The 11,841-nt window shown below is 50.5% G+C and overlaps 1 protein-coding gene across 1 annotated transcript; it reads left to right on the forward strand.

Moving 5' to 3' along the window:
• The first annotated feature begins 629 nt into the window (after positions 1-629).
• alms1 (ALMS1 centrosome and basal body associated protein) lies at positions 630-11,830 on the forward strand. The gene is made up of 18 exons (XM_040199913.2): positions 630-999; positions 1,772-1,940; positions 2,127-2,247; positions 2,339-4,220; positions 4,419-4,578; positions 4,815-5,936; positions 6,021-6,136; positions 6,444-7,401; positions 7,545-7,667; positions 8,295-8,450; positions 8,597-9,420; positions 9,708-9,825; positions 10,187-10,327; positions 10,437-10,681; positions 10,933-11,098; positions 11,181-11,238; positions 11,428-11,527; positions 11,604-11,830. The coding sequence occupies exons 1-18, from the start codon at positions 985-987 to the stop codon at positions 11,646-11,648; spliced, it is 6,519 nt and encodes a 2,172-aa protein (XP_040055847.2). The 5' UTR covers positions 630-984; the 3' UTR covers positions 11,649-11,830.
• Positions 11,831-11,841: the final 11 nt, after the last annotated feature.

Raw genomic sequence — 11,841 nt, forward strand, 5'->3', positions numbered from 1 at the left:
CTCCAATCAGAGGCTATGGATTACCCTTTTGTTGTAGCTCGCGCCCACGATTGGGTGTCTGGCCTGTCAATCATTGCAAAGTAGGCGGAAGTAGAAAGCAGACCTGCGAGTCCGACTGAGGGCGAAAACTCCCGCGAGCAGAAATTGTGCTGTGATTGTGCCGTAAAGCAGTTGCGTTCAACTAATGTAAATACACTATACAATAGTATAAATAAAACGTAATTAGCAGATTCAAATAAAGTGCTGGACAAATCTGTACCGTATAAATAAAAATATTGGTAATCTGTCTCCATCAAAGATGCTATTTGAATCACTGAATGTGTGGGCCTCCATGGCCAGGTTTGTTATTCAGCTCTGCATGCCCGTCCCTAGATTTACATGGTGCACATTCTTAGACAAATGTGTGTTTCTCTAAACCCGTAAATGTTCTTAATGCAAAATTGTATAGTATAATCAGCTTTATGTTCTTTTTTGCCCTCGATATTTTTCTCAAGGTATCTCACCAGCAGCCAAACATACGCGTTTTATTATATTTACAATATTAATGTGTTAACGTTACACATTCAAATTCCGGGATGTGTGAAAAATAATAAGACTGACTTGTTACTATTTAAATTCTGAGAAGGGCACAACCCTAAGACGTGTCACTCGGTCTGGTATCTGTGGCACGATAGAAAACGGGAACTGAACAACCAACAGCAAAACTAGAAAAACAGCTTTTAATAAATCCAGCGATGCGATGCGGTGACTGTAGAAACTTTGCAGTGTGGCTCACGCCAGTTTCGAACCGGAGCACTCAGGTTGTCTTTCGAACACAGCGGATACGTTCCTCTGTTTTCGATAGACGATCTTTCGGGTTCCTCAGTTCAAATGAGTCGCATCGCTCCCGCGCAAGTTTCCGGGTTTTTCCTCCTCTTCGATTCCTAGCAACGCTTCTTGGATACGAGCGAAACGCGCTCGCAGTGGCGGGCTGGCATCAGCAACATGGAACCTCCAGCGGTAACTTTATTCCTGCATTCCTGACGTTTTTGTTTCGTCCCCCCTCGCTTACACTCTGGCTAACGTCTTACCGTCGCTGGCCGTTGCTGATAGCTACTTAGCCCGTTAGCCATTTAGCTACGTAACGTTATTTACGCTAACTAGCCAAGTTAGTCGTGTGTATAACATTTGACCCAACGTTCATTCTCGTTCAAAGCGTCCTTGTCAAACACAATATAGTGTTGCTGTTGTTGGTAACGATGGTCTATGTGAGTTGCTGATGTTATTTGAATGGAGCGAATCACACAGAGGTGTCATATCTCTCTCTTAACTAACCTGGTGCCCCCGGCTAACTTGTTGCTAATGCTTCGCAACTGTACAGTAGGATGGATTTAACGTTAGTTAGTCAGGACTTTTGGTATCAGTTATGCAATAAGATAAACAGCAGCATGGATGTTCACGAACTGCCCTGCGGAATGTGTCAACACAAATTCTGCATGTCTGCATAATCACTAATGTTCCATGAAGCGTTTACCTTTTGTTATCTGCCATCATATCCAAGCAATTGAGATTACTAAGCAGTGCTTGGGTGGACGGTCATTTCACAATATTGCTATACGGGGCTTTACAATCTGTACTGCATGAAGATGAGCATAGACGCCCTGGTAATGTGTAATGAATAGACCAACATAGTAAAAGATTACAGCATCCAGATCGGATAACAGATGTCAACGGCCAGAGAGCCCAGAAGAGGTACTAGTGAGTCACTGCGTTTGGTGATTTTGCTTCCCAGGGGAGGGCTGCACCTCCCCAGTTGCCAGCAGATGGAAATGCGACTCATTCATCCTTGAATAAACCTGGAGCCCAAAGTCCTGGACGTGCCAGTCGGGACCAGAGGCGGGTCAGGCTGGAAACGGATGGATGGGAGCTTCAACAGCCGTGGGGGCTCTCTTTACGGCCAGGTATGTGTATTCAAAAAACAATGAGTTTCAATGGAAATATATTGTCTTGTAATGTCATGATATCTGTGTTGGTAGGGGCCATTCATAACATGATAGGGTAACAATAGTTAGTAGGATTTATATCATATTAGTAACTTGTATCTGTTTACAATTCCTGTGATTAATATTTAGGATTTTTCTTACCAGAATTCCAGGACAGTAACTTGTCCCCAGCGCTTTCGCTCTTGCCTTCAAACTCTGATGTGGAACCAAACTTCACTGAATATTCTTTATTCCAACAAAGTGACAATGAATTTGCCCCTTTAAGGTAACAATATGTTTTTTCTGTAATGGTATCCCACAACAGGCCGCTTGATTGTTCGAAAGTTTCTAAATGTTTTTATTACTTTGTTTTTAAGTGCGTACCCTGATGTTTCTGTGGCATCAGAGAGATTTCACGTTGCACCCCAGGATGGCACCACTCAGGCCTCTGAGTGTGGGTCTCTGTCCCAGCACCCTTTGGCCCAGGCCACCATCCTGTCTGAAGGAGCGAGCAGCTGCTGCTCTCTTTCCCAGCACAGTGTGTCACTAAACGAAAGCAGGCGGGAGGAAACCGTTCACTCCCCACCCTTCACTGACAGACCGGCAGTACAATCCAGAGATGATGCCAGCAGCAGAGAGAAGGACATTGAGTCCCTAAAGGACGATCTGGATAAGAAAGTAGGAGCTGCTGCTGAAGATGAGACACTCTTCCTGCGGAAGGATATTCTGGCCCAGCGTCTTCTGGAACTCCTTGAAAAAGACATCGGCATGCCAAGCAGCAGCAGTAGTGCGTTCAGCTCCACCTCACAGACCTCAGTGAAGGCCGCTGCATCTCACGCTGACGAATCTAAAAGCCCTAGAGTTTGTAAACCAGGCACTGACCAGAGCATGGTGAGAAGAGAAGGTCCTCCGGGTGAAGCGTCTCGTCCCCGGCAGCAGACACAGCAACCCGACAAAGATTTACCGCCGGACACATCACACACGCTGTCGTCTGAGACCTCCAACATCACCATGGGGTCCCGTAGCACTATACCCGATGAAAGTAGTGATCTGCTACACAGAGAGCTGCTGTCTGAGGTAGAGAGGCGCAGCAGCCGTGAAGCTGGATCTAAAAATCAGCAGCGGAAATGTCCGACATCAGCCGGTCAATCCGTCACACCGTATCCCACAGGGAGGATCGAAGGCAAGCAGAGCGTGACCAGAACAAATATGGGTGGCCTGCAATGGACGGGAGCGTTTTCAGCAGGACTCGAAGAGGGTCACAGGGAGCAAGACCTCTGGTTCAAAGGGAACCAAACTGGGATTGATGGCTCCTATCTGGGTTACCTGCCACAGTCTCAGTCCACTCCGGGTTTTTTTAAAGCTCCACCAAAATCTAGTGTCAAGGCTAAATTAGGGCAACTCTCTGCCATAGAATCTGATAAAGGCAACTCTTCTCAGTCAACAACAGGGATATCTCTACAGCAGGATGTTCCTATGGCTGATGTCCATCCTAAAGACAAAGCAAATCAGAGCCAAGAGGAGGCTTCTTCCACAGAAGTCCAGTCCCTCCCAAGTCTCAACTATATGCAGAAAGTAGACGCCTGGAGGGCAAATCAGAGTTCAGGCAAGACGTCACTATTTGATAGCTTGCCACTTCAAGGGTTTCCCGGCATCCCGCCTAAAAAGACCGCTTACGAGGCCGTATCGGACCCCCTGAATCCCACCCTGAGTCAGCGGGTGAGTTTAAAACAGCCTCCTGTTTCAAGTTCTGTCAATCCAAATGTCACACAGAGCTCGTCCACAGCTCCCTCTGGCTCTCCCAGAAGAAGAGGGGAGGCGGTGGGCGGCGCTCCAAGTGACAAAGATAACACCGGGTCCACAACGAGACCCTCTGCCTCGGCCTTTGGGCGGTCACAGTGCCAATCTTCTCCCAGCACCACTGTCATGTCGGCCCAGAAGGATCCGCAGAATAAAAGACCTGCAGAAGAAGAGAACCGTCCGATGCAGGATGACGTGCATCATCAGCCAAGCGCCACAGTTCCACCGTGGCCTCGCCTCAGCCTCGGTCACTTCAGTGACGTGTCGCTTGATCAACATTTTACACTCTCAAGCTCGCAGGGTAGTTACAACAGCGGCGTGAAATTAGGCCCTTCGGTTGGAGCGTCTTCAGTCGTCAGCCTGGAGATCGACAACTACGCGCCCCACTGGACTTCAATGCCGTCAACGCCCCCCCCTCGGCCCAGGCCTCAAGAGTTCAACATCGAAGAGCGAATTCCGGTAATAGAAAAACTAAAAATACTATATAAACCTGCATAATATTTAATTAAAATATGTTTAAGACTGGAAGCTTATATTGTTGTTGATGCAAATGCAGTTTGGCAGAGAATTTGTGAAAATATTTCACGTAGGCATTCTGGGTAAAAAATACCATAACCGTGTAGATTTGTATATCTGATTTTGAGATTTTTCTTACAGTTGTATCTGCGTAACCTGGGTATTGACCAGTCGCCCTCAACCATTTTAACTCCATTCACGCGCCGAGGGCCAATCAGGGAGCCCGAATTCTCTCCCACTGATCTCTGTACGGTCAAAGGATCCGTCTGCACGCCCACCAAGAGCACTCAGACCTCAGAAGGTACTGATGCAACCAACATTCAAAGAAAAATACTACTGTGTTATTAGTGTTTCTCCTAGGTCTACAACTACAGGGGGGGTAGTAGTTAGACAAACTGTTCAGCCGGAGGGTGTGGGGGAGGGGGGGTCATTTATTTCCACGTAAAAGTTAGATGGATACTTTTTACCGACTGTACTTTTATTCCCCACATGAAGCAAGATAGGCATTTATTTAATGTACTCTTATTGTGTTTTCAGCTGTCAGTCCCAATAAAGGAGAGTTTTCAGGCTCCAGCATTCAGTCAGTGGACTCCAGTGCGTCTGCGCCGTGCAGCCTGGACATTCTTGGCCTCGGTGCATCCGTCCCTGACTGGACCAGGCGGGCGTCTCCTTCTTCACACACGGAAGCTATTCAGAGTGAACGCAGAAGTGCGCCTGATGAAGACTCTTATCCTTCCACGCAGCAACATCACACAGACAGCAGCTTAACCAGCAGCCGGATGACCGTCCAGCTGGGAGCCCGGGTGGACTCTGACCCCTCGTTAGCTTCAGAAGTAAGGAGCGTGGATCGAGACTCTCCGTCTCCCTTTCAAACGAGCCGTAGTTCCGGGCAAAGACCAGAGCTTTCTGCTGCCGACTCCACGGCTTTGTTGGAGCTGCGTAAGCTGCTCTCTCAGTCGGACAACGAGTCGTCTGCCGGGTCTTCTGAAGCTTCCTCAGCCTCCGCTGCAGCGCGCCATCTGCTCTCTGAAGACAACATCTTCCTCTCACTGAGGAAGAGAACCAGCGGGCTCCAGGACTCCTCGTTCTCCTCCTCCTCTGCCGCTGAGGATCCCAGAGCTCAACCCTCCCTTCTGTGGGCCAGGTCCTCGTCCGAGTCCATGCTGCTCTCAGAGAAGCGGAGAGAAGGCTCAGTTGGTCAGGAGAGTTTGTCGTCTTCGGGGCGACCTCGGAACTCGTCCACACAAGCTCTCGTGACTGCACCTGCGGTAGATACACACAGAAGACCACACGATGGCGCTGTTGGTAGAGGTTCAGAGCCGTCCATTGCCCTCTCGCAATCAGCCCGGCGGGCAGAACCCGAGGGCTGCAGCGCGGCGCCCCCTGACACCGCCCCACCAGCCCTCGCCCCTCCACCAGATTCCAGCACACAGCAGCCCACGTCTACTCCTGCAGACGCGGAGGAGGAGGAACAGACGAGCCCGGAAGGTCCTGGACAGAGCAGCACCTTGGAGGACACCGATCAGGGCGGGATGAGCGATGGGAGCAGTCAGAGCTCGCTGGCAATACGGGTGGCCCAGTTGCTGCAGAGTGAATCTCCAGCCACGATGGTGTCCAGTACAACCAGCACCAAGGACCACGAGGAGGGCAGAGCCAGAGGTAAGACACACCGTTAACTTATCATGGGTTAAAAAAAGTTTCAAACAAGTCATCTGCACAAGCATAAATGTTTGTGTGTTGCAGAGTGGATTAAACTGAAGATATCAGGGCAGAAGTGTGAGACTCTGGAGTTGGACAAAGAAGACAGAATGAGGATTGAAGAGATCAAGAGGGAGCTGCTTTTAAAAAATCCAATAACGGTAAAGAGTCATCCGTTTAACAATTAAACAACATCAACCGTCTCGTGCATTTAATCCTTTTGAATATCTACTGAATAAAGTGCAATTTTGTTGTCTGCCACCGTTCTCTGGACAGTACGCGTCTCATGCTAAAGGTAACCTGTGTGTCAGACATGTTTCAACACACGTCAGACTTTTGGAAACATTCATTAAAAATGTTTCCACAGCAATTTTGCAGTGCGGAACTTTTTTGTTTTTGATGTTTGCAGCTTATGAATGAATTTACAACAAAACATAAAAGGCTTCTTGTCGTTGCTTCTCCTTTCAGAGTCAGGGGAGCACCGATTCGGAGAGCAGTGCATCGTCCAGCGTCCTGAAGGGGAAGGACCCGACCCAGCAGGCGGCCGCGCTCACTCCCCCAGGCGGCGCCAACACGCCGCGGGGCCCCGTCGAACCTCAACCACCTCTCCGCCCAAACCTAGAGGCTCAGATACGTGAGATCGCAGCCAGAGAGGGGGTGACCCTCGCTAGGACCAACCCTCAGCCCCTCACATCCCCCTCCACGTCGCCTGCGCCTCCCCCCAGTCCAGCGCCGGGGCTGCTCCACCTGGCCGAGCTCTGCGCTGCTGCCGCTGGACTCCCCGCAGTCAACGCGGCGCTCCCCGCTTCCGTGGACGGAGAGGAGGGGGAGGCGTCGGCCCGCGAGCCGAGCAGCACCCCGACTCCTCTCTCGGCACCGGCGCATCAGAAGAGACAAGACACTGTAGGAGGCCAGATTGAAGCCCCTCCCCCTTCCTCGCTGGGTTTAAGCAGAGAGCGCGTGGACTCTGAAGACGACAACGCACCGTCTTTCAGGCGAGAGGACAAGTTATCCGCTAGGGACAGCTCTGTTTCCGGTGTTTCATCCGCATCTGAACCCGGGGCCAGGACGGGCCACGTGTCCCATGTCCATCTCACTCTGTCCCCCAAAGCCACCGATCGCAGCTCGTCCCCCGCTGTCCACTCGGATCTCGTCGGTGCCGTTACAGATCCGCGGCGTAAAGAGTTTGTCTCCCTCAGGCACTCTGCAGCCAGCAGTCCGGACGAAGGGGTCGGTTTGTCCAGTCCGCCGGAGTGGAGCGACAGCAGAGGGCCAATGAGACAGCGGGCGACTGAAAGAACGGAGACGTCCACCCGGTTCAAAAGCGCCGCGCCTCAGGGACGGACGACCGCCACGTCTACACAATCCTTCAAACCGCGTCACAGAGTCGTTGTGTCACCGAGACCGTCCACTACCGACGCACCAGGTGGGCTCCTTATGAAATGCACAGCGTGGGATGGAGACCTTTTTACTTCACTCTGCTGTTTATCTCACTATAAACAGGCTCTGTTCTAAACCAAAGCATAGACTCTAGACTATGTACGTTACTTCTCACCTTTCCTCTCACAGCGGTGCCTGTTCTCTTACCTTATAAACCCCGAGGAAGTGAGGAGCTTTTCTACGTCCCTCAAACAGAAGCTCACGTCTCCTCCACCGACCCCTCGGACACCACCATGGAGAGCTCTCACACCGGTACGTTCGCCTCACATTTAGGCGATCCTACTGATCGCTTCATTTCCGCTCCATTACTCCATAACTGACTAAAAGTCGGCCCGACAGTGTTGAAATAAGAATTTTCTTTCCACAGATAACAAAAGGGCATTGAAATGTAGGTCTTACAGGCAAAATATGAGGCTGCTGTTGGCCAATCGAGGAGTGAGTGCTCACTGTGCCGGGGTTTGAATAATAGGTTAGTGTATTAAAAAATACATTAGCAATACTGTTAAAAATCATTAATAAATTATACAGTATGTATATATATTACATATGACATTATTTTAATGTCCAAAGACTTAAATAGTCAGTTGCTCTTTTCCCCTGAGGTGGTTCTGGGAGCAGCTGGTCTATTGTAACGTGCACCAGGCAGCGCATTCATTATTCATGTTCAGGGGCTGCGTGAGACAAAGAGCAGGGGCCCCAGCAGAGAGACGGAGGGAGCGGGGACTGCAGACTCCTTTTATAAACATCTTCTGTTACCTGGAAAGAAGCTTTGTGGTCGCTCCTCCTGCAGCGTTCTTCTCCTGTCGTCTCAGAATGACGACACTCAACCGTCTTTGAGCACCACTTCCACGTAAAAAGGCTCTTTTTAATCCCGCCCAGGCTCAGACGACGCTGTGCCGCCGCGCTTCAGCAGCGAGGTCCTCGGCCACAGAGACGCCGGGTTGGACCGGGGGGTCACCATCACGCACTCGGAGGGCATCTACAGCAAGAGGCGCGAAACAGCTGCCTTCAAAATGCCTGAACCGCGACTCCGAGGTGAGCTCTTTAGCGCGTTTCAATAGTCATTTAATAAAAATGTCTTGTTGCTTCTGTGTGGTTGTTAATACAAAACACATTGAGTGCTACATGTATCATTTAGACAATAAGACCTGATATCCATCTCTCCTCCTCTGTATCAACAGAAGGAACCGGGACTCATTCGCTTAAACCGTCTCCTCGGAAGTCCGTTGCCTTCACCAGAGGCCCTTTATCGAGCAACCTGGAGGCCGCTAACAGAGACCAGGGCACCGGCCCGGTGGTGTTCCACAGTTCTGATCAGTCAGAGCGAGGCCGCGTGAGGTTTCAACCGGTCCACGTGGACTACGACCGGGCCGAGGCCGGAGGGGATCCGGACCAGGAGAGGCGGGACCGTCCCGTCCCTCACACGGCGGCCCAGAGGAGCAGCGCTCTGGACCGGCTGTGGGAGAGGTTCTGTAACCAGTGGAGCCCGGAGGAGTCCCGCCCGCCCGGCCACAGCGACGCCTCGCTGCTGGAGCGGCTGGAGCGCCTCTCCCGTCTCATTCACGGCCGCAGGGACATGTCAGAAGGACAAGAGGACAAGCCAGGGAGGGAGGGGGAGGTGTGGAGGGGCGCGGAGGTCACAGCAGGGAGGGAGGACAAGGGGGGGGACCCCGTCTCTCTACCGGCCCGCAGGCCGAGGCTTCAGGTGGCGGAAACGCCTCGGCCTGCGGACGAGGACAGCTCGTCCTCGCAGAGTCAGCACCTCTGTCCAGCAGACAGAGACCAGTCGGAGACCGTGTCCACCGCCTCCATGTCCACGGTGGACACGGACCGGCTGATCCGAGCGTTCGGCGCCCACAGAGTCCAGCGCCTGAAAGCGAGTTCCAGCCTCAGTAAACTGTACGGCGCCATCGACAGGCAGAAAGAAGAGCGGCAGCTGAGGAGAGGACACAGAGAGACGCACGTCATCACGCTCTCAGAGACCACCGGCACTGATGAATCCACAGTGAGGACGTCCGCATACAAGGGCCTGTTTAAAATGCTCCTTTAATTCTGGATGCAACAATGTCTTTACTGATGAGTCGTGTTCATCTGCCGGTTGAAGCTGCTAAACTTCACCAAAGCAACTTTAACGTAATTTAAAGTCTTCGGATCCTGCCGACAACGATTTTATATTTAACCCCCTCTAGCGCATCAATAGTCCTATGAAGTAAAGTCAGTGACACACAAATAGTGACTTATAATCTCCGGTATGGAACAGCGTTAAACGTTTATCATTTCCTCGGCCTTCAGGTTGCTGCAGATTCTACAACATCAACCAGCACCTCCAGCCGGCCGTCGCCCGGCGCCCCCCTCCGGACTCAGAGAGCCAAGCGGGCCGTCCAGCTGGTCAGCAAAGGCATCCAGGCGGGTCAGTAAGACAAAGTCATTGTGTCCTTCTGATGATGTCACCAATAGGGAGAAGTAGACATTTGTGTTAAAGTGTCACGTTATTATTGGGACGAATCCACATTCTACCAGGATATTTTAAAAAGATACAAAAGTCTCACTAAGAAAAAATCCCAAAGGTACCAACAGTTTATTTCACAAAGCAACACTAGTGTAACTTGTCCAGTTGTGTTTAAGTGTGTGTTTTCTTTCTACGATGAGAACGAGTCCAGTATGTTTATTTATTTACAAAAGGTTTACTGGTTCTAAAGTTCATGTTTAATACTTGTAAAGTTGCAACAAAAGTAATTATTTAGTTATTATCTTGTTCTCCTTTTCTTCAGGTGACCTGGAGATCGTCAGAAACGGAACCCGGCGCCACACAAGAGATGTTGGAACCACATTCCCGTCTCCCGGTGAGGCCAGGACGTCCCGCCAGACAGGACGAGGAGGACGGAGGAGCCCACCAGAGACTTACCCTGAAGGTACGCAGACATTTAGTGTCGGTGCTCTCACCTATTCTTTATTTATCGTTGTCTTTTTCATACTCGAGAACAACTAAATCTTTTCCCCGATATGTGCGGCCCTCTCCAGGCGTCTCCTGGTTCATCTCTGCTGACGACCTGCGGTCAGAGGCGAGGAAGGAGAACCGGCCGGAGGTAGAGGAGTGGACCGGGAGGCCGAGCACCGCCTGGTTCGAAGCGTACAGCAGAATCGACCCATGGAGGGAACCGCTGAGGCAGAGACAAGTCCACGAGGACAGAAACCATCACGCCCAAACCGAGGTGGATCCAAGGACCAAACCGATGTCCTCTGGTCTGACCCGCCTCTCTCTTCAGGTCGGTTTGTCTTCACAAACATCGCGAGCGGGCTCGTTGAGTAGAATGATTTGTACATTTTAGCTTTCATGTCAAACAACCAAAATGTTCCATCATGTGTCGCTGTAGAATAACGTCACTTAAAAGAATCTGAGTGACAAACGGTGACCGGTGATCAAATGTTGGGGGTCCGTTCTGATACGATCAGATCATGCATTTAAAAATCTCAGTTGATCCTTTAAAAGCCTGAACACTCCTCATCGCTCCTGCAGGAGGCTCTGGAGATGCACCGTCCACAGTTCCTCTCTCAGTCCAGGCGGCGGGTGAAGCGCTTGGCTCTGCAGGCGGAGGAGAGGAAGCTACAGGAAGCCTTCAGCAGAGAGAGAGACCCACTCTTCACCCGGCCTGGAGGACCAGGGAGGCTGCTGCAGCCCGCAGGTAACCGACGGCACACAGTCTGTGTGTCCAGAGAGCGCGCCCGCACAGAAAACTGATTACTTTCACCTTTTTCCACGTCAAGGCGCCGCTGTGCTCAGGAGGGCGGTTCCCAGAAGAGAGATGATACTGAGATCCAAACAGTAAGACTTTCATCTGCATTTCAAAACGGAAAATAAATGATTGAAAATCGAATAGTAGTACAAATATTTGAAAAGGTGACTTTTCGGCTTGTTGTACGTCGTCACCTGTTGACGTAAAAATCAAACCGGTGCCGAACTACTTTTGTTGTCACAGAACTGTAACTGTTGCAAACTTTGTCTCTTCTCCAGGATTTATGAGACCCTTCCAGAGGTGCAGCGGAGGAGGGAGGACGAGAGAAGGAAAGCCGAGTATCGATCCTACCGGCTGAACGCGCAGCTCTACAACAAGGTACGACACGCGCGTCCGCTCGCATTCCCTCACGTGTCCGACTTGTCTTCCTCACATCTTCCTCTTCCTCTTTCAGAGGATCACCAACCACGTCCTGGGCAGAAGAACACTGTGGCACTGATTAAATCTGTGGAAACATTTTTACACTTTGTATACCAAAATTAAAGTTTTTATTTATTTGCGAATGTTTCATTTGAAAGATTATGTAGATTAAAATATTTTTTTATCTTTTTTTACATACAGAGTGGAAGGTTTTAATCCGTTAAAATAAACTTACATATTATTTATTTTGTATGAAGACAATGAAGACAGGC

The sequence above is a fragment of the Gasterosteus aculeatus genome, chromosome 15, assembly GCF_964276395.1.
Source record: "Gasterosteus aculeatus chromosome 15, fGasAcu3.hap1.1, whole genome shotgun sequence".
NCBI lineage: Eukaryota > Metazoa > Chordata > Actinopteri > Perciformes > Gasterosteidae > Gasterosteus > Gasterosteus aculeatus.

Bases quoted from the DNA above. Each gene is read 5' to 3' on its own strand.
- alms1 (XM_040199913.2), top strand. The intron at 2,248-2,338 runs GTAACAATATGT...TTTGTTTTTAAG, and splicing joins AATGAATTTGCCCCTTTAAG to TGCGTACCCTGATGTTTCTG. The intron at 9,421-9,707 runs GTGAGGACGTCC...CTCGGCCTTCAG, and splicing joins CCGGCACTGATGAATCCACA to GTTGCTGCAGATTCTACAAC.